Consider the following 20293-nt stretch of genomic DNA (forward strand, 5'->3'; position numbering starts at 1 on the left):
CTTACTAATGCTAATGGGCATCGCATGCTCACAGAGAGGGGGAAGGTTAACCATTTTTCTGGGACTTACATAGTTTTTATGATGTTATTTTTAAAGATTTCTGGGTTGTATTCAGGCATAAGATTTTCTCCACAGGATTCCTATTGACATCAGTAGGAGCTATACTTTCTTGTCTGGAGAGCATACTCGTTTGTTTTTAACTACATAACATACGGATCAGTGCTTAGATATGAAGACTGTGGGAGCCAGAGAAATACATAAATAGAGAGACATGGGTGGAATGGCTAAAAATATACACATAGTTTTAGATATTTTAATCTACTATAGTATGCCTGAAAATGCAAGGTATTCCTAAGATGTTGATCTTGGCACTTAAAAAAATGGAAGAGGTTAATCTGGGATCATTCTCAATCAGTTCATAAATTTAACTTTCCTTTGATTAAAAAATAAACTAAAATCAATCCTGGAATTAAACTAGTCTCCATTGATGGATAGATGTGCTAGAAGGCTTGCCCTCTAGCTTACATCTTTTGCATAGCCAGATATCGTAAGCACAAATTATCCAGATCTGAATGTAATATTATTGTGCTGTAATCTTGTTGTGAAGGTAATGATACAATATCACTTTAAAAAATGGCTGTTATTATAGTAAGGTTTTTTTAGTCTGACAGTTTTTTCCTTTTCATTCTGATTAGATTTTGCTTTTACCATTCCAGATTGATAAAAGAGTAAATCCTTCCTGTTTATAAACTGTTACCACACTGATCTTTTCTTTTTCTGTTCTTGAATTGACTGAAAATTTGAGATGTATTATAAATCGTAGCTAGCCACTTTCTCACATCATTTTAGCATTCTGTTTTCCACATGCGTATGGTACTTTGCCCTGTGATTTTCTGAATAGTCAATTTTATGCCTTTTTGTGTTGACTGAAAACGAGTTTATGTTTTGGAATATGCAGTGTGTCTACTTGTGTGTATCTTTTTGCACGTACTATCAGTATAGTTACTACTAATACTGCATGTACAGTGAAAAAGAATACATTATGTGTGCAGTGTGTTTTTTAAATTGGCGCTAAAACACTTGATCACTTTCTTCCTCCAAAGGTATCAGTGCTTCTGCTAACTGGACATTTGGAATAAGTTAAAACTCTGAAAGAGAGATTTTTCGTTGTTGTTTGCTTTGATATAATTTTTAAAGTATTTTTCTACATATGGCCATTGTGGTCCAAATTATCTACTTATGTTAATAGGTGTGAGATTGTATTACTGATAACCTGGCTGAAGAAATCAGGTGTCTAAATTAAAATCTGATGTGTTTACCTACAGAGATTCTCATGTCTGAATAAGTCTAGAAAAGTGTGGATGGGAGAATTTGTGTTCTTTGTGTTTGGTGTTAGGTGTATGACAAACATTTTTCATCTTGTGTACAGGTTTCTGTCATGAGACTAAACTAGCAATTTTTGCTGTTGCAATTGCTTCCAAGCATCCCAGGCTTTTCACCGGAGTTGATTAAGTACTAGTCTGACAGTACAGGAGTTACTTAAGGTGTTTGCTCTGGATGACTACGGTATCTATGCTGCTGTCATCTGTAAATAAGTTTAGGCTCTCCTAAATGCTATGAAAACTGGATCTCAGGACTTCTGCCACAACAACATTTAGCTGTCTTTGGACACCTAAATGGGAGACTGGAAAGAAGATGGAAACATCCATGCTTTTAGTATGGTAGTATCTGCCTTCTTAGGGTTCAGGTCGGAGGCCATACAGGTTTGAAATAGGTCACATGGAGTGCCTCCTGTGAGCGATGGTCAATATGCATGTTCCACTTCAGGGTGTACTTGGACATGTGCATCTGAGCTGATACAGCTTTTTCTAGGCGCTGGGTGTACACACCTACCTTTTGTTTGTGCTCTGCACTGAATGCATAGAGGGCAATGCACGTCTTCCATTCTTTAGTCCTTCTCAGTTTTGAGTTTTGCTTAGGTAAAGCATTCTGTGGCTTCTAGTCCATAGTTTTGTCTTTTCTAAGCTTCTGAAGTAAATTTAAAAAAAATACAAGTTTGTAAAAATTTGCAAATTACAAGTAACTTGTCCTCCTAATTTTATGCGTACTTTTAAACAAGCTGAGTTTGCAAAGCCTACAATATGAACAGTATACAAATGCATTTGTGTTACTTAAAATCTACGTGATTGTGCTCCTGGAAACAAATCTTTTTGTTTGGTTTATGACTCTCTCTCACTATTTCCACAGTAATTAGAGGAACAGAAAGTTGTGTTATATGCACCATTTTAAAACCCAACTGCCTTTTCCCAAGTGCATAACTTATAGGAATAATGTGTTTCAGTGTTCAGATAGAAAGAATTGTGCTAATATAGGTTGCTGTTACAGTTCTGCAGTTATGCCGTGAGGAGACAAGGAGTCTCAAGATAATTTGCTTTCGTTGGTCATGGATTTGCTGAGAGACTAGCTACCTGTGAACTGAGATGAATCCGTTGCCATTTATGGCTAGGAGAAACTAAGGTAGGAGATATGGATCTGACAATGACAGGCTCATTAGAACTTTCCAGTGGATTGAAGAGTGCCATGTATTCTCTTTTACAAATACGCTGTTTTTTTCTGGTTAAATTGTCGGTGTTCACAACTTAGTTAAAAATATCTGCTCTCTTATTTTGTGTGCAAAAGTCAGAAAGGCCCAGTGAGGTGGCTCTGGCAAAGGCCAGCACCTGATTATTTCCTACCATGTGATGTTTAAATTGAATGAGACCTGGAGCATTCATTGGACAAGGAATGTGCAAATAAAGATGATTTGAGGTTTTCTTTTTGTGGTACTAATTGCAGAGACTGGTGTGCTGCTCCAGAAGCCTTTGATGAAGCTCTGTGCAGTAGTTGCACATATTCCTTTATGAGATCCCAGAGAATGAGGTGGTTGTGTGCTCATTATTCCTGGGGTCTGTTTTGTAATGTGTTTTGCAAAGATCTCTTCTGGCAATTTCTTTGTGTAATGTTCTTGTGGGGCCAGTGAGGGAGTCTTTGAGATGGTCTGTGCTTCCGTGCTATCAGTATGCTGAAGATACCCACCTCCCTGTCATTATATCCAGATGGTGCAGGCTCTGCTTTCCCACTGTTTGTTTGATTCATAGGCTTACATAAGGAGGAGTTGGATGAGTTTCAGCTAGAGGTAGTGCTCAAGAAGAAAGGGAAAAATGGTGGTGCTCCGTCTGATTCCGCTTCTTTCAGGAAGTCTCATCTCCTACTGATTTATTAGATTCTTCTAATTCTATGGAGTCATTGTTGGATACTGCTTTTTTTGTAAGAGGCACATTTTTACTAAATAACTAGTTTGTGGTGAGAATTATTGGTCAATGAGTGGATCTTCTTTATCTAGCTCAATTTAGACACTGCTGTTCTAGTTCAGGGCGTGGATAGTCTTCTTGTGTGGGTGTTGGAGTGGGTATTCACCCTGCTGTCAGTCATTGCCAGTCAATTGTTATTTTTTTTTAAACTTCAATTATAAGCTTTCCCAAAACTTTATGTGTTGAAGTGTTTTATACATGTGAATATTGGAATAACATTTTAGTCTGAGATACATGTATGTCTCTCTTCCATTGAAATAAGAGTTAAATGCATATGTCTGAAGAACTGAGCTTGGCTTTAAGCATTTTCTCAAATAGATATAAAGTATGAACATAGCTTGCTTCCATTTCTCCATATGGAGATCCCTAAAAGAGCTCAGAACAGTTAACACAGAGAAACACTGATTCTTGCAAGTGTTCACCTTCTATGTTGCATTTCTTGCTTTACTTTTTTCTCTTTTTCAGCTGTCTTTTTCTGATGTGTATGCAGGATATGCTTTATGACTGTGAGGGAGCCAAAGCTGATGAACCATTTTGTGTGTGATCAGAATCTTGCCCCTGTACAATGACATAAGCATTGCACCTCTGATGTAGCCTCTACCTCTAGGGAGCAGCTGCCTGTTAGCAGCTTTGCTTATGTTCCCTGCTTTGACAGCGCATTTGTACTGCTGTTTCTGATTTGATAATATGACCAGCTTAAATTTTGTTCTAACTGTGTCAAACTATCAAATAAAGCTACAGCACTGCAGTGGCCAGGAAAATGAGAGGCTCGACAGTAACATATTTATGATCTAAATTCTTCCTGTTTTTCAATTCTAAGGCAGCTGTCGTTTTTCTAATTTACTAGTCCGATGTATGTCTTCAAGATTTGCCTGCAGATGTCTACATTAACTGGTTTGGTTTGGGTTTTTTTATTCAATTAAAGGAACAAATAAACAAAGCTGATAAAGTTTGGGAGTCGATAAGCTGAGTGATTCTTGATATTGAATAGTAGGCTACATTATTTGGCTGGTAGCTTAATTCAACTTTTCTGCACATCGCTACCTGATCTTTACATAGGAAAATCCATGCCTTTGGAAAGTTTCAGCTTAAAAATTGTAGAGTATGGAATTCCTTGAAGAAAAGTGTATTTTTTATATTCTGAATAAATCAGCATTATAGATTGGGGATTTTCCTTTCTGGACCTTGTGTCTGCCTCTGTGTGTGTATACTTAAATAGTACATTTAGTTTTGGAGTAGAATACCATTTGCTCTTCCTGAGAGGATTTTGACTGGCAAATGAGAGTTGATTGGAGAGGAAACTTGTCCTCTTTGTCAGGTGTAGTTTAGGGCTCCATAAGGAAATCTAAGGTTTTGATCTGTCTCGTAAAAACTTGCAGTTGTAAACACAAGCACAGACACCTCCAGAGCTTACCAATGTTTTGGATTACTTCCTGCTTGTTAATATAGCAGAATTAAACTACAATGACAATGTTACTAAGAGCTTGAAGGAAGCAGCTGGTAGTTAAGGAACTTAGTGAGGGTAAAGAGTGAGTTTGTGGTCATGTGTACTACTGGCTCCCATCTGATGCTTGTAACATACCTGAAGGAGGAATTACAGGGGATCTGTAAGATGCTTCGAGACCTGTCTCTTCTGGAAAACAGGATGAGGCCACGTAATCTGTTATTAGCTTCAGATAGTTAGAGGTTTTAGCCTTTTTGACATGAAGTTGGGATTTAAAAAGAGAAAGGTGTTAACCCTGCTGCTCCTAAGCTTTCTAGCAGATTCAGTTTGAGTATAAATGTGAAATGTGGTCGGAAAGTCCTGTGCTGCCCCTTGCCACGGTTGTTACACATTGGCAAATTTTTATTTTTGTTTTTGTATAGCAGTTTTTACAGCTTAAAAAAAAAAAAAAAAAGGGCAGAAAAGTGTTGGTGATGCACCAAAATATTGTAGTACAAAAAAATTCCCTTTCACTTCGCTTTGGTGCTCAGGGAAATTGCTTAATATTTACTCATTAGGCTTGTAAGCACTTTGAGAACATAAAGATGCCATAATTCTTACAAAATATCAGTGAAATGGTTAATTTCTGTTAATTTGGTAGTTTCAAATGACCTTGTTTATCTTGCTATCTTTAGATTTGTTATCTTAAGCCATGGGAAAAGGTGTTGTTACTGTTATTGTGACTACTTTGAGCATAGTCCTGTGCCTGTTGATCGCAGTGGGAATGATTCCAAGTGTCTTCTCCTTTATATGAAATTGTTCGGATGTTTTTCATCTTTTCTGTTTTAAACTTGTCCTTTATTTATTATCTGCCTTGAAACCACTCTCTTGATCACATAATTTTTAGACTTTTGACATCTGAATGGCGTGCAAATATACAATTCTTAATGGTGGGTGATTTTAATCTTCAGAGTGACAAAAAATCTGGCAAATCCCTCAAGCAATGGTGTTGATTTCTTGATGGTTTCATCCCTTTCTACTTATTGCAGAGGTGGCTTGATTTAAAAATAAAGAGCTGGTGTCTACTGTTATTACTAGTGCTCAAATGTCAAAGCAGGTATTCCAACAAACTTTAGTTTCAGCTAAGTGTTATCATCTGGTTATTCTAGGCTTTTACCAGTGTGAGTTAGGTCTCTTTGGCAGTAGATTGTTTCTCTTTCTTGAGGTGTAGGAAACTGTTCTAATTTTCATTGTTTTCCTCCTTGACATGTAAGTACAAGTAGAGAAGACTTGATAGAACTGATGTGATATAATGTTCTGTTGCAACATGGATGTCCACATGCTCATTTTGGAAATATTCAATGGTATACCTAAGAACAGTCACTAAGTAACAGTGAAAAATGTGTTGAAAGGAAAGGGAACATTATAGGATGCATTGAGGGGAATCTGGGCAGTAGTGATGCTAATGTCTTGGTTTATCCCTGTTCTGAGACTTTTGAAGTGAATGCACTGATAAAGCTTAGAAAATGAGGGATGGTTATTATAGTTCTTTAATAGCAAACATCCTAAAAAATTCTTTGCTAGCTTTTGTACTTTCTCTGCCACTGCCAAATTGTTAAGGTTTTTATGTTGCATACAGAGCAGATTCCTCTGATGTGTTGGTCATCTCCAGATTATTCTGCATCCTTGTGTTTATTCATTGATGTGTGAGGGAAGGAATGAAAAACAGAATTCTGTATCCTGAGAACAATCATGTAGCCCTTGTGTCTGTTCTACTATATTTGAAGTAAAAATTGTAATTCTTCTCTTCAAAAGTGGATTATCATGTATAGTTAAAGATTTTTTGGGATTTCTCATAGGAAAGAATATCTTTTAAAAGCCACAAGCAGATTTCATACCTGTATGAGTAAAGTAACTATTTATTTAGGACTCTTAATAGATATTGAACTGTATCAGTTGCCCTTTCAAAACAATTTCTTCTGAAGTCTCCTTCCATCTGTTCCATCCAAATGATTGCAACATTGTTTAATTTTTAGAAGAAAAATATTAATTAAAACGCCTCACAGTTTCCAAAGTGTGTTGATACTACCATCAAACCCTAAACCTTTAATGAGGTTTAAAAGATTTTGCTGCATTATTTATATTTCAATGACTGAGTTTCTGACATAGATTTCTTCTGATCATGCTTCCCAAGGAAAAGTTGGGGGTTTTTTTGAGAGAAGCCAAACTGTGGAACTACAGAATTTTTCAGAGCACTCTCAAAATATTATCGCTTGTCCTAAAAAATTTAGCACCTATTGGGTTGTGGATCATTATATTTGACTGGAAGTTTGAAACATTATTTTTCATTTTTCCAAGGGCTTATAATGTGATACATTGCAGTCTAAGTGTTGTCATATGAATTTGCTCTGCGCGCACACACACACACACACACACACGATTCCCACCAGTTTGTTGCTGTTGGAGATTTGCTTTGGGACTAGTAGGAATCTCATGATACAGACTGAGAATTAAATTGTTGAAACTGATGGAGGAACATGGGTAAGAACATTTTGCCCTTAGGAAGATCAGAAGGACAAGTAGACTGCTGAGAATGCTTCCAATGAGGAGAGAAGGGTGCTGTGTGTTTCCTTTTTCTGTGAGGGAGTTGGGTCTGTGATGGATTTGGGGGAAATTAATTCAGATGTGTGAGTTCGAGAATATGAAAAATTTGCTTGGAGATTGTGGTTTGTGAATAGAACACCACTTCTGTTTTCTGGGATGGTTTTTGGATTTCCTTTATCTGTGGTAGCATGAAGGAAATAGATTGTTTCATTCCTTTCAATTTAAGGCCAGCCTGTTTTCTTGCCAGGTGGCAGGCATCTGGTTTGTGATGACTGCCTGCTTTTTCCACAATATTGCATAAATTATGCCTCTGCTTAATAAAGTAGGTTACTATGAGCTTTGGTATGTCAAGTTTATAATAGTTTTGACTTCTCAGTCTTCTTCGCACATAAAGTTTTGTGCACTTCTCAGCGCTAGCTGAAGTTCAGTTGCATTTTTCTTACAGTACAGTGCTCCAGACAAGAATGCAGTGTATCGGTTTGGAGAGAACACAGTTATTTCTAAGTAACTGTAGTACATGATTTTCAGTCGTTTGGGGAAATTTTTCTTTTCACCACTGCCTTCAGTAGCATAATTAGGTAAAATCTCTAGGGCCAGTGCTGCTTGTCTGATTTTGATTTTGTGTGATGTAGTTGTAATGCTAGACATTACATATTAATATTACAAAGTATAAAAGCAGTATTTGCAAGTTATGCCTTGGAACAAACAGATTTCCAGATCACTTCCTCTTTCTGAATCCCATGACTTAAGTTTGGGTTATCACATTTCCTCTGCAACAATTTGATAGACTAGAGACATGTTAAAACAGTGCAGAGAGAACTGCTTTCCCAGATTATTAATTTAGTGGCACAAAGATGCCTGATTAAAAAGAAACTTGTCTGCCTTTTCCACAAGGAAGGAGAAAAGGATAAAATGAAGCTGTACTATAGTTCTACAGTCTATGTAATAAAGTCTTAGCTTCACATAATTTTCTGAAAAGAGAGCTACTGGCAGAGAAGGTAGGATTCACTGAATTCTATTTATGGACTAAGCAACTTCTTTTTCTTAAAAACCACACTGGGCACATCCTTGTAAATTCAAACCATTCTACCACTATGGCTAGTATAAACCAACAGTTTCTTCTTACTGCTGTTTACATTTTCTTACAGTATCTGAGAAGCAGGCCTCTGATTTTGAACGCATCCTGGTGTTATTGTTCTGCCTGGTAGTGCCAGATTAGATATGTTATTTGTCTCTTAGATCTTAATTTCTGTTTTTGCTTGGGCAGTTGATCTGAGTTAATACAACAGTGCATATATAAATATAAATGCAAATTTTTTAAGTTCCCAGGAAAAAAAAAAACAAAAAACATATGGTCTGACAAAAAGAGAGAGGTTTTAGTGTATTGGCAGAACTGTTGTCAGGAGAGTTTATGGGAAGCAATCAAAAATTTTCTACTTTTAAAAAATTTAAAATCCTTGGTGATAACAAAACAAAACCAAACCACATCAAAATTGGTATCTTTTGACCCATGGTAGTTTATTTGCTGTGGTCTTGCAAGGCAGGAAACCACCTCACTCTCTCCTTTTGGACTTGGAAAAATACTTACTAAGATAATATGTGTTAGCCTTAGCATTTTGCCAAATACAGAATTTGGCATTCTCAATTTAACAACTTCAAAAGTTCCTTTCTATTTTCAAGGTTTATTTGATGAATTCACAGACCACAAGTTATCCAGGCACAATCTGCAGAAGAAATTTTGGATGTAGTAGATGTTTCTACAATAAAATGGTGTTTGCTTCTTTTTGACATCTTTGAAGGAATAGATAAATGTATTCTGTGACAGTGTCCTGGACAACAGGCAAAATATTTGTTTAGTCCTTATGCTGGACTGAAACGAATCTAGAGATGTATGAAAAGGTGAAATGATAGAAGATGCAAGAGAAAAAAAGTTTATTAGTAGGTGATACTTAATGTTATAAGACATTAACACAGTTCTCAGTTAAACTGTGCCTTTCTGTGTGATTCAGTAATAGTAGCTGGATGTCTTTGTATGATGAATAAAGTAATTCACATGCACACTAGCTACTTCCAACTAAACTGTGACTTTGCTATATGATTCAACAATAATAGCTGGATGTCCCGTATAATGGATAAAGTAATTCTCAGGCACACTGAAGCTCTTCTATCACTGGATATGATGCAACTTAATCTTATTTTTCCACCAGCACAATAAATGTCTGTGTGTGAAAGAGAATCTGTGTTTCTGTGTAAGATTTTACTTGGAAATAATCTTCCAAAAAAGGAGGAAAATGAATGCATTGCAAAGAGTTTGATGTTCCCAAAAGATTTTGTTTACAGTTTTGTTGAACTATTAAGCATTTATTGTAAGGAGAGTAGTTTGTTCTAGTTTTAATAATTATAATGGTGTTCTGTTTTAATATTGCATGATCTGTGGGCTTCCATAAAGTTGTTACAAATTGAAGGGCTGATATAACATGAAATGAGGCACCTCTTCTGAATGTTGCCTTTGTTCTGTATTTAACAAATTAGTATGTTGACATTTGTCACTGATGGATTTCATTATTTGCTGAAAGGGTTTTAGGGGTTTGGCAGCATGAATGGTTTGTCCCACGGACTTTTGCGAATTGATAAAGGCATCTTTGTTCTTTGTGCAAAAGCACAACAGATATCTTATTGACTGATGCATACAAAAAAAGAAGGCTTGTATAGCTGTTGCGCAGAATAAACTAAGAAAATAATTTTGAAGCCATTATGTATTCTTCTATGTTGTTCTCTCTTTTTTTTTTTTTTGCTAACAACATGTATCTCATTAATCAATGTAACAAGAAGCATTGGATCCTCATTCAGTAAAATGAAAGCATGCATTTTATATCAGTTTACATACTGTTTATAGATGACAAAAAGAAGAAAAACAGGCAATGGATGACAGTAAGATTACTTAGTTAAATTTCTATCATCGCCTGAACCATTTTTAAGATGAATGTGCAGAGTGTTGTAGCATTTGTATGTACAGAGGATAAAGGCATAGTAGAGATCATGCACCTTAGCAGGGATGTTGAAAATCAGAGTAGACTAGACAGTGGTAGATTTGCACCCTTTCTTTTAAGTAAAATCAAAGGCTTCAGAAAATGGGGTTCTAGGTACTAGTTCTTAAAAGCAAGAAATGTGAGTGATACTGCATATGGTCAAAAATTAGGTCACATGCAAATTGGATAATTATCTTAATCTCATTGTTTCCCACATTTGTAGCTGGCACAAGAAGCAAGAGTGTATTAGATGTGAACTGAAAATTTAAAAGAATTGGATCTGTGTCTCTTACAATTTGAGATGTTCTGGTCTTTTTTAAAAAAAACACTCTGAGCTCTACTGTTTCATTTATTTTTTCTTAGAAATATCATGGATTTGTAAAGTGCTCTCCTCCAGTAATGTCTGGGATTTCCTGAATGATTCAGGGCTATATCTGGGGTTTTCTCAGTCTGCAGGTGAAGTGTTTGTGATAGGAATCCTTAAAAAACAAGAGCATTCCTTAGATTTGTTTTGTTTGTTTTGTGATGCTACTCTAACTGTAGTTTGTAGATATTTAATAAGAACCACTTCTGCCTTCAAGCAGATTTCATTTCCTTGCTACTTTTAGAACAGTGATACCGCAAAGCTTTACATTGAGAAAAGAATCTTGAAAAACTTGAAGAACGAACAATCTCTTTTCCTTTTTTCTTGTTGGTTTGGCTTTTTTGCTGTTGTGGTTTGTTGCTGCTTTGTTCTAGTATGTGTGAAGAAAAGCTTTCTTCTATATATTAAATGAAGAAAAAAAATGACCCATTCTTCATTTTATTTTTTTCTTGTCCATGTCACCTTTTGAGACCACTAATGTATAGGCCCTTAACTTCAGTGAATTTTCACTGAATATGGAGATGCAGATACATTTTGCTCTTTCTGTCTGACTGTTTATCATAATTGGTTATTTGCACTTTGGCTTTCAGCTGTGTTAATATCTGCCGGAAACTTCACGATGTAGTAAAAGGAAATCCACATCTTCCAGTAGCAGCAATGATAGAAAGCTACAAATAATTAAATCCATCCATGATCAAATAATATTACCTATCAGTGACAGATTTCATCATTTAGACTGGAACTGAGGAATGTTGTTAGAGACTGTTCACCATATTAATCATTTTAGCAAGAATACGAAGAATAGTTTGAAAAGGCTCTGAAACAAATGCTATGCGCATTTCTAATATAAAACAAGAAATTCAGTTTTTAGTCTTCCCTTTGGTATACGAGGAAACCTAAAAAAATTATTAACAAACAAAACCATTTTGTATTTATAAAATGAGAGGTGTAAGTACCTAGTGTGGATACCTGTGTGTATACCTGTTTACCCTCTTCTTGTTAAAATAATGTGATCAATTAATTAATTACAATGATCAATGTCCTTCTGTTGCCATTTTCTGTTCACTTTTTTATTTCATCAAGTGCTTAAGGTTAATTTTGTAGTCCTAATCTCACAAATCAGTTTTATGTGAGAATGAATATAAATGCACGGTTCCAATAGATACTTTCCACACTATGATTTGTTATTAATCATTTTCACGTGGTTAATAGTGTAACTTTTTTTTTTTTTTGCTTTTCTTCATTTCGCCATTTTCTAATATTTGGAAGCACTCAGAGAAATGTGGTAAAAGTTTAATGTGAAATCTGGAACTTAGCAAATCCAGAATGTAAACCAAATATTGCATTTATATGTGTATATAAAGTTCACTGTAATTAGTGGGATTAGGAAATGTTATTTCCTCTGGCTCTTCAGACATGAAAAAAATTTTCCGTTCAGCCTCTGAATCTCTTTTGTAGTGCTAGCTATGTCAGCAAGACTGGAAATGTTTTATCATTGTTGTGATCTTTGCATCAGCTCTCTTAACGTCAAATCAAAAAAGACACTTCTGTGAAGAATTCCATGTCCTAAAATATTTACAGCACAATCTGAAGTAGAAGTATTTTTATTTTCATGATGTTGATTTCTTTGCTGTTTAACTGAGGTACATGAAGTATGAAGTTTAAAAACTGAGCTCCGTAAAACACAGAGAGGGTTTTTTTTAAGTGGAACAGGTGCTTGCATTTATTGAAGCCACTTTACTTGCACTTACTCCTAAATTAGTTAACTAAATCAGTTAAATATGAAGAATTCACTCTGTGATATACAACATCAAAAGCTTTAGTCCTCAAGGTGTTTCTTTTTGAAAGCTGGCTGTAAGATTTTTGACAGTATTGTAGCCATTTATTACTAGGAGGTATCGTGTAATTGACTTTTAGAAGAGAATTCTATTACTTCATGGTTTTTCGAGTGTGAGGTTTCAAACAAATCTGGATAAAAAAATCTCGATAGCCGAGGTTTTGAATCTGTAATTCCTTCTCTCCCCCCTCAAAGTTTTCTATGTTTGCTTTCCTTTCTGTACAACAGCAGGCAATTTGCTGCCTGTCACAGATCCTGGGAGTATGGAAGTTTCTAAATGAATAGATATTGCTTGGTTTACATAAGACATTCGGAAACAAAATCTGGAGAGCTCCAAGAAAGGTTTGTGCCCTGTAAGTTCCTCTTTGTGACACAGAATGTGCAATATGAAAAGAAGTGAGGTAGAGATTCGGTTAGGTGTCCTGGGGCCATCAGAGGCCGTCTGATAAATGAATCCACAACTCCACAGTTCTTGCTTGGGCTGACTGCTGGTTGATCTTGTCATCTCTAGTTCCTGGTTGGTTTATTACAAAGTTAGGTTAGCTCACTGGCAATATGTGGATCCCAGACATCAGACTGAAGTCCTCATGTAAAATACGTTCTTTCTTTCCTTCTTGGTTTACATCCCAAATCAGAACATTTGAAGTGGGTAGGATTTATTACCATGATATAATTGCAGCAGGGTATCAGCTACAGATAAGTTAGTTGTTTCCTGAATTTTTGTGAAACCCTAATTAAAGTTGGGTTTTTTTGTTCTAGTACTGTCAGTGTGTGTGCTCTCTGTGTGTTAGTGAGAGGATGGGACAGCATTGTTTAAAGAAATTGATTGCATCGTTACCAGATTGTTCATCTTGTGGTGTATTCCTGTTCTTGAGAGTTGGATATAGGGAAATTCTTGTAACTCTTCTGTGGGAAGTGATGGTTTCAGTCCACCATTTTAAGATTGTAATTTTGCTTGGATGATGGAGGACAGAGGAGCACAGACCCAGAAGAAATCTAGGACTTCAAAATGGAGCATGCTTTAGAAAAAATTAGAAAAGAATAAGGCACATTTTTGGCAAGACTGGTGTGAAAATTACAACCTCCAAAATGTTTCCTGTCTGCTACATGTGCATTTCATTGGGCAACTAAATAAGTATCTTATTTTAGCATGTACAGCTCTGCATTTTATGCTTGAATTCCCCTAAGACAGAAATATGAAATACAAATCTCACTTTCAGGATTGACTGTCCTATGGTATTTAACAAAGAAGTTAATAGATGGTATCACCCTCATTTGGTTAATTCACATTGATCTAATTTAAAATAAATAAATAAATAAAATCTTCAGTAGTTTGATTTGTTTCTTGACTTTTTTTTCCTAATTGTTAAAAAAATAATCTAAAACTACTGGAGATTCATTTTTTTAGTACTTTGACCTTTTACTCATTTAAAAGTTTCAGAGTAAGTTATGATTGAAATTTTGGGGAAATTTATGCAAATATATACATGATTTCATTTGCAAACACAAAGTTAAGAGAATTGAATTATGGGGAATGCCTTGGGTTGATACAGTTTTCCTTTAGGCTGATCTTGTATTAGCTGAGAGTGCATCAATTTCTTTGTTTATTTTTTGAAGAACATCAAACCTGTGTCCTTTTTGTTCAGGTCAGTATGATTGGTCCTTTTGCCTCCTGGCATATAAAAATTGCATTTGCCAACTCTTTCCAGTATTTTCAACGTGATTTAGTTCATTTTTGATAATCACAAGGTTCCAGAGCTATTTTGGTATCTGAAGAAAACTTAAAAAATTTCCTCTGTAAATGATGTCTGGACAAAGCAAATAGTTGACTTGTAAGTTCAAAGACATTGGACGGTGGTATATGTCACAGTTGTATGTGATAATTACATACTGTTATTTTATGTAGGTTTTTACTTCCAGGCTGTTCATTTGGTGTAGTATGGGATTGGGGGTAATGAGAAGTATCAAGAGTTGTTACAAACCCAGTTGTTTGTGTAGCAGCTGTTTGAGCTTAGGCTCATGTTATCTTTTTCCTTTAACTGTATAATTTCTTCAGTTTTATGCCAAGTACCCATTTTGCTGTTGAACAGTAATAGAGAGTTTCTCCTGAGAGGGTTTCACCCTTGTTTATATACATCCTGACTAATCTGGTTTGGTATAGGGAAATACACAAGACTGAAGTTATCTGTTGTCTGCCAGTTCATGGAGCAGCTGCAGCTCAGGTGTTTAGATCATTAATTAGGTGCTTGACTGAAATTTGAGGTATGGATGTTGAATTGCTTTACTGAGTTGGCTGATACTATCCTCCTTCCAACACATCAGAGTTGGTCTTCTTTCCCTATTGCCTACCCTACTGTATTGCTGCATGATTTATGGAGTTAGTCAACTGCTCTAGAATGACTTTCAGCTGTAACTTCCGCTACTTCTTGGTTTCTACTATGATGGTAGGAAGTGAAAACTTTATGAGCTTTTCATTATTTCTGGAACAATGCTCAGAGTATTCTAACTACCAGATCCTTGTCTCTACAACTGCATCTGCATGTATGTTTGAATTTCTGCTACACTATAAACCTAGGAGATTAAAAAGGTTGTTTGTCTCTGTAATTCTCTCAGTACTGAATTGTAACACACCAGAGTGCTGGAAATTATAGAGGTAAGTAAGTGGATGTTGCATGTTCTTTTGTCTGCATTCCAATAGCACAAGTGTCCTCAAAGATAAATTAAGCTAACATTTAAAGTCTAATGTAGATACCGCATATCATACAATATGATAATACTGTTCTTTGTATCACTGCAATAATGTAGGTTGAAGGCAACTGATGAGAGATTGAACAAACTAAATGTAAAGAGCTTTCTAACTTTCTGAAATTCCAGTAATCTTGAAATGTATATCTTAATTTTAATGTGTTCCTGTGAAAATATTTTTAGAGAGACTTCCCCTGCTCCCTTATGCATGTTTAAGAAAGAATTTTCATGAAGTACAGTAACTGCCTAAACCATTTACTGTCTGACAACCTTTTTCTAAATAGGAAAAGACAAGCAATATGTGGACTACTATCAAAATATGAAAAATATTTTTTTTAATTGTATAACTTCCATCTGTAATAGTGATTTTGGGTGCTACTTTTGACTCCAGAAGCATAGTTTTCCAGCTGATACGGTCTTGTCTCTGATATTTCAATAAATACATAAGAAAATGTATCTGCAAATTCCTGTGTGTTAAGAGGGAAAGACTTCTACTTCAAAAGGAATGGAACAAGACTGTTAGAAATGAGCTTCATATTCCTATCTTAAACGTGTACTTAAGTTCTTGCACGTACATTTGGCTATAGAGTTTGTGCTATGTGTCTCATCTGATTATGTGTGAGCAGCCAAAGATAGCACACTGCTGCAGCCTGTGTGCAAAGTGGCGTCTGCATCTTATCTGTAAGTCTGGAGAAAAAGTTTTGCAAAATTGCTTTCAGAGATTTGGCCTCTCAACTGGTCAGATTACTGTTCAGAGCTCTAGGACTCATTGGAAACCTTTCATTAAGAACATCTACATGGGTAGATTTGGATGACTGGAAGGAACATCAGGACCCTTTGGCCTTTCACACCAAAACTTCTTTCCCTTTGGGGCTCAGTTTTTCTTCAGATGTGTTCATACCGTAGTTGCAGTGTTGAGATTTCCTTTAAGCACATTTTAACTAGGAGAGGAAACTTGCTCCTTCTCTCAGAATTTCTAAGTTATGAGGGTGTGATTCTGCTCAGAATAATAACCTTTTGCTTTAAAAGTGTAACCAAGTGTATACTTCTTTTTCTGTAAAAGCTATTGGGAACTTGTCCAGCTTCCTGGGAAGGACTGGTGGGCTTTTTATTTTTTGTTAACTGGGAGAGTTTTCCCATCTTCCTTACCACATCCAGCTAGCCTGTTCTGGCCTGCTTTACAAACTTGGGCCAGACTTGAAAAGACATCGACTAGAATCATTTATAAGCTGCACATACCTCATCAGGTCTTGATGTAATTACTGAGGTGAATCATCCTAGTGTATGAATGGATTTCTTTCCTTTTCAATTCTAATGAAAGCAACGGATATAAACCCTTATAATTTGTTCCTGGTAAATCAAATGGATGGTAGGAGGGTCAAATTCCTCTTCTGTTTAAAAAAAAAAAAAAAAAAGTTTTTGGCTATTGCAATTTAATCATCATTCTGATTATCTTATTTCTCACATAGACATTTTCTTGAATTATTGAGTGTTTTAGGAACAACACTGATTGTAACAATGTGCAATGAACAACATTGTACATCCTAGATGATGCAAAAAATGTAGATTTGGTTGGTATCAGTAGGTGTGGAGCAGAGTTTCTCAATTCAAACATGTATTGGAAATAGAGAATCTGTATTTTAGACTAATACATAGAATCAAACTCCCCAAACTAATAGGGGTTGGACATATTACAGAAACATGTTCAGTCTTTGATAAAATTATTCTGGAGATAAATGTGAACTTTGCACTGCTCTGTAGTGATACATGAGGCTCTGAATTGGAGATGTAGCTGCTTGTTAAGGGCAAACAAAATAAAAGGAATCATTTAAGGTCTTCTCAGGAAAGAAAGTTGCTGGCTCTACTTGAACTGCAAAATTAAATTCTGCTGCAGCACATAATCTTATTTTTGGCCTTGTAGGAATCTGTATTCTTATTCTTTGGCCAGAATTTAACTGATATACATTTTTGTCACTGAAGCGATTTGTAATCCTTCTGTAAAGATTATCCAAATGTGGCATTTCTATTATTTAAGTGATTGGAAAAAGCAGGAAATACAATCTTAACTTTTATTGTGTATTTATCTACGGTGGACTTAAAATGCTAACCGTTCTGTGAGGCTGTTTATGAGGCATGAAGTTACTTTTGTTTTACTTAACCAAATGGCCGAAATGCTGCCAGCAGTATGTCTGGAATGTTATTTACTTGGTCCATTTCTGCAGTTTTTCTTTGTAGCACTGTACGCATGCCACAGTTAGGGGTCATTTACTTACAGCTGACTGAAGTAATACCCCCAAAGCTGCAGTTTTTCTTCTCATCAGGAGCTTTATAATAAAAGGTTCATCATGTTCTGCAGCTTCTGTGCTCTTACTTTTACGCCCATCTCTCCCTCCCTCACTTCTCTTAATCAGAATTGCTTTTGGCAAAAATTTCGAGAGCTGCTGGTTCTTCTTGCTTTGTTCTCTGTGACTTGATTCCTCTATCAGTGCTTTAATTTCTTATATTGTTTCTTACAATGCGAATTGACTGAAATGTATTAACTTGCTTTGTGTATGACTATTATTTTTTCATAAGGAGATGGTTATTGAGTATGTTTTTCTATTTAAGTGTGTACCATACTTTATGGCCTCAGTTCCAGACATTCTACTGGTTGCAAGAAAACTGTGGGGTTTTTAACATTTCCAATGGAAGGGTAGGGCGGGTGGGGAAGCTCTTTGGAATGCTGATGAATAATATTTGGGTCTTGGAAATGTCTTAAGGCCATGCGTTTCCCTCCCATGCTTGGAAGGCTAGATTTAGTTTCAAAGACCTGTGGTCTTGAAGGTATTACCGTTGTGCTTTATTTCCTTTCTAACTGGCTAGAATTGAGAAAACAGTTGAAATGCAGATTATGGATGCCGGGGGTTAGTGCAGGAATACTCTGCAGATGGTGGTCTTCATTTGTGCCCTTGCTACTCCCATCTGTGGCAAGGTGCCCTGTTAATCACTTGCATGTTAGTCAGAGGGCTTAATTCTGGTACTTTTCCTAGATGTACTTAATTTCAAAAATTATGTAACTGTTGAGACATTAATGTGTGTAATGTCTATATCATAGAAGAAATTGCCTCACAGCAGAACATGAGTTGGGAACTGCAGTAACTTGCAATTCAGTGTAAGTGTTTTCAATAGCAGAGCAATAATTCTTAACAGGTTTTTTTCCCCAATTTCTCCTTATAATACTTGCGTCCAAAGCAGAGTAGATGCAGATTGGGTTGTTCTCCCCTGTTGTGAAAAGCAGATATTTAGTGAATACCGAGTCTCCTTCTCACTTCTGTGCTTGTGGTAAAGAATGTTCTCCTTCCTCTGCAGTTGCAGAAACGCTCAAGTCTTACCATCAGATGGTCTCTTTTTAGGTTGTTTTAGGTTTTAACAAGCATACAGCTATTGTTGCTTTTGGATAGTGATTTGTTGTTTTTTTTTTTTTAATAAAATGTCTCTGCTTTATTTGTTTCCAGGTTTGATCATTTAACTGATAAATACTTGCTGCCTGTATTCACACCTGCTCATCTGTTATTATCCTGGCTTATATATAAATGCTTCTATTGAAATAAATCAGTCTTGTAATTTAAAAAATATAGAACTTCGGTTTAAGTTACTTATTATAGGTAATAACTGTTTGACCGATGAATACAAAACAACTGTTTGGCAGAATTTTAGTTGGATTGTCTGCCAACCAAAAATAAAGTATAACCTAGTTCCTAAAAATGCCTGAGCTATAAACTGTAAGTCATGACCTAGCATGCATATCACAATAAAGGGCTGACAAGGCTAATAAAGCCTATATACAATTACGGTCATGCAATGCATGTTAAAGCAGGTCAATAATGTATTTTGTCACTCATTCCTATTGTGCAGCCCACACATCATCTTCCTGTCACAGAGTGTACTACCGGGAGGGAGCCATCTCTGTGGAACACGTCTGTGCCATGAAATTGCTCATGCTTGGTTTGGACTGGCCATTGGTGCTCGTGATTGGACTGAAGAGTGGATAAGTGAAGGATTTGCCACTTTTTTAGAAGATATATTTTGGGCTAGGGCACAACAGGTAAGGTGATGATACATCACTTCTCAATTGAATTACATGGAAATCAAAGTTATATACCCTGCTGTGAGTTAGATATAATTTAAATATCCTGTGTTATGAAGATAAGTCTTTTAAAATAATATTGGAATTGGCATGCTAACTTGATTTTAAAAAGATAAAAACATCTTCCCTGATCTACAATGAACACTAAGCTTTACAGAGGTAGAGGTCAGTGCAAATAAAAATAGAAACTTGTTTGCCAACGATTACTTTCCCACAAATACACTACTCAGTTATTAAAATTCAGCTATCAAACATGTTGCTTTGTATTCTTTCCACTTGTATTGTGTTCCTGAAACTGGAACAATCAGCAGAGTCTTACTGAGTATTGTAATATTCTGGGTACCTAATGAAAATGGTCTGGGTTTGTCCAGTGGATAGCCAAGAAGCATACCTCAAAGCAAAATGGAAGCTGATGAAATAGGTCATCAGAACTTACACTTTTTTCCCCTCTTATACTGCCCATCAAGAGTTACCCTCATGTCAAAGGCGTAGAAATCTGTCTGCCTTCAAGTGGAAAGCTCATAAATTGCATGTCAGCTAGTAAAGTGGTTTTCTGATCCAATTCTTATTTTTGATGTAGCTCTGTTACTTCAAGCATTTTGTGTGTTAGTCTTTTCTTCCTGTGCTTATGTCAGGCCTTAGTTCTACCACTTAAGTCTGCAGAGCTTCATCTGTGGAAGAGCAGGTGAGACTGGGAACTGACATCATACACTCTTTTGAGCCTCCATTTTATTATGTGTCAGGCATATTTATAGCACTGAACAAAACAGAATTCCTTGTCAATTACCATGTTGCTGGAGTAAGAAAGAGAGGAA

General features: G+C 36.0%; 1 protein-coding gene across 3 annotated transcripts in view; it reads left to right on the forward strand.

Annotated features, from left to right (window-relative positions):
• AOPEP (aminopeptidase O (putative)) overlaps positions 1-20293 on the forward strand; it is a 181289-nt gene that overhangs the window by 44127 nt on the left and 116869 nt on the right. For all 3 annotated transcript variants that reach the window (XM_086479447.1, XM_086479444.1, XM_086479445.1), the window contains one exon: positions 19247-19436. In XM_086479447.1, coding sequence (XP_086335573.1) covers positions 19247-19436 — 190 coding nt within the window. The remainder of the gene's footprint in view (positions 1-19246; positions 19437-20293) is intronic.

Source organism: Leptosomus discolor, chromosome Z, assembly GCF_034619465.1.
Source record: "Leptosomus discolor isolate bLepDis1 chromosome Z, bLepDis1.hap2, whole genome shotgun sequence".
In the NCBI taxonomy this organism is placed as follows: Eukaryota; Metazoa; Chordata; class Aves; order Leptosomiformes; family Leptosomidae; genus Leptosomus; species Leptosomus discolor.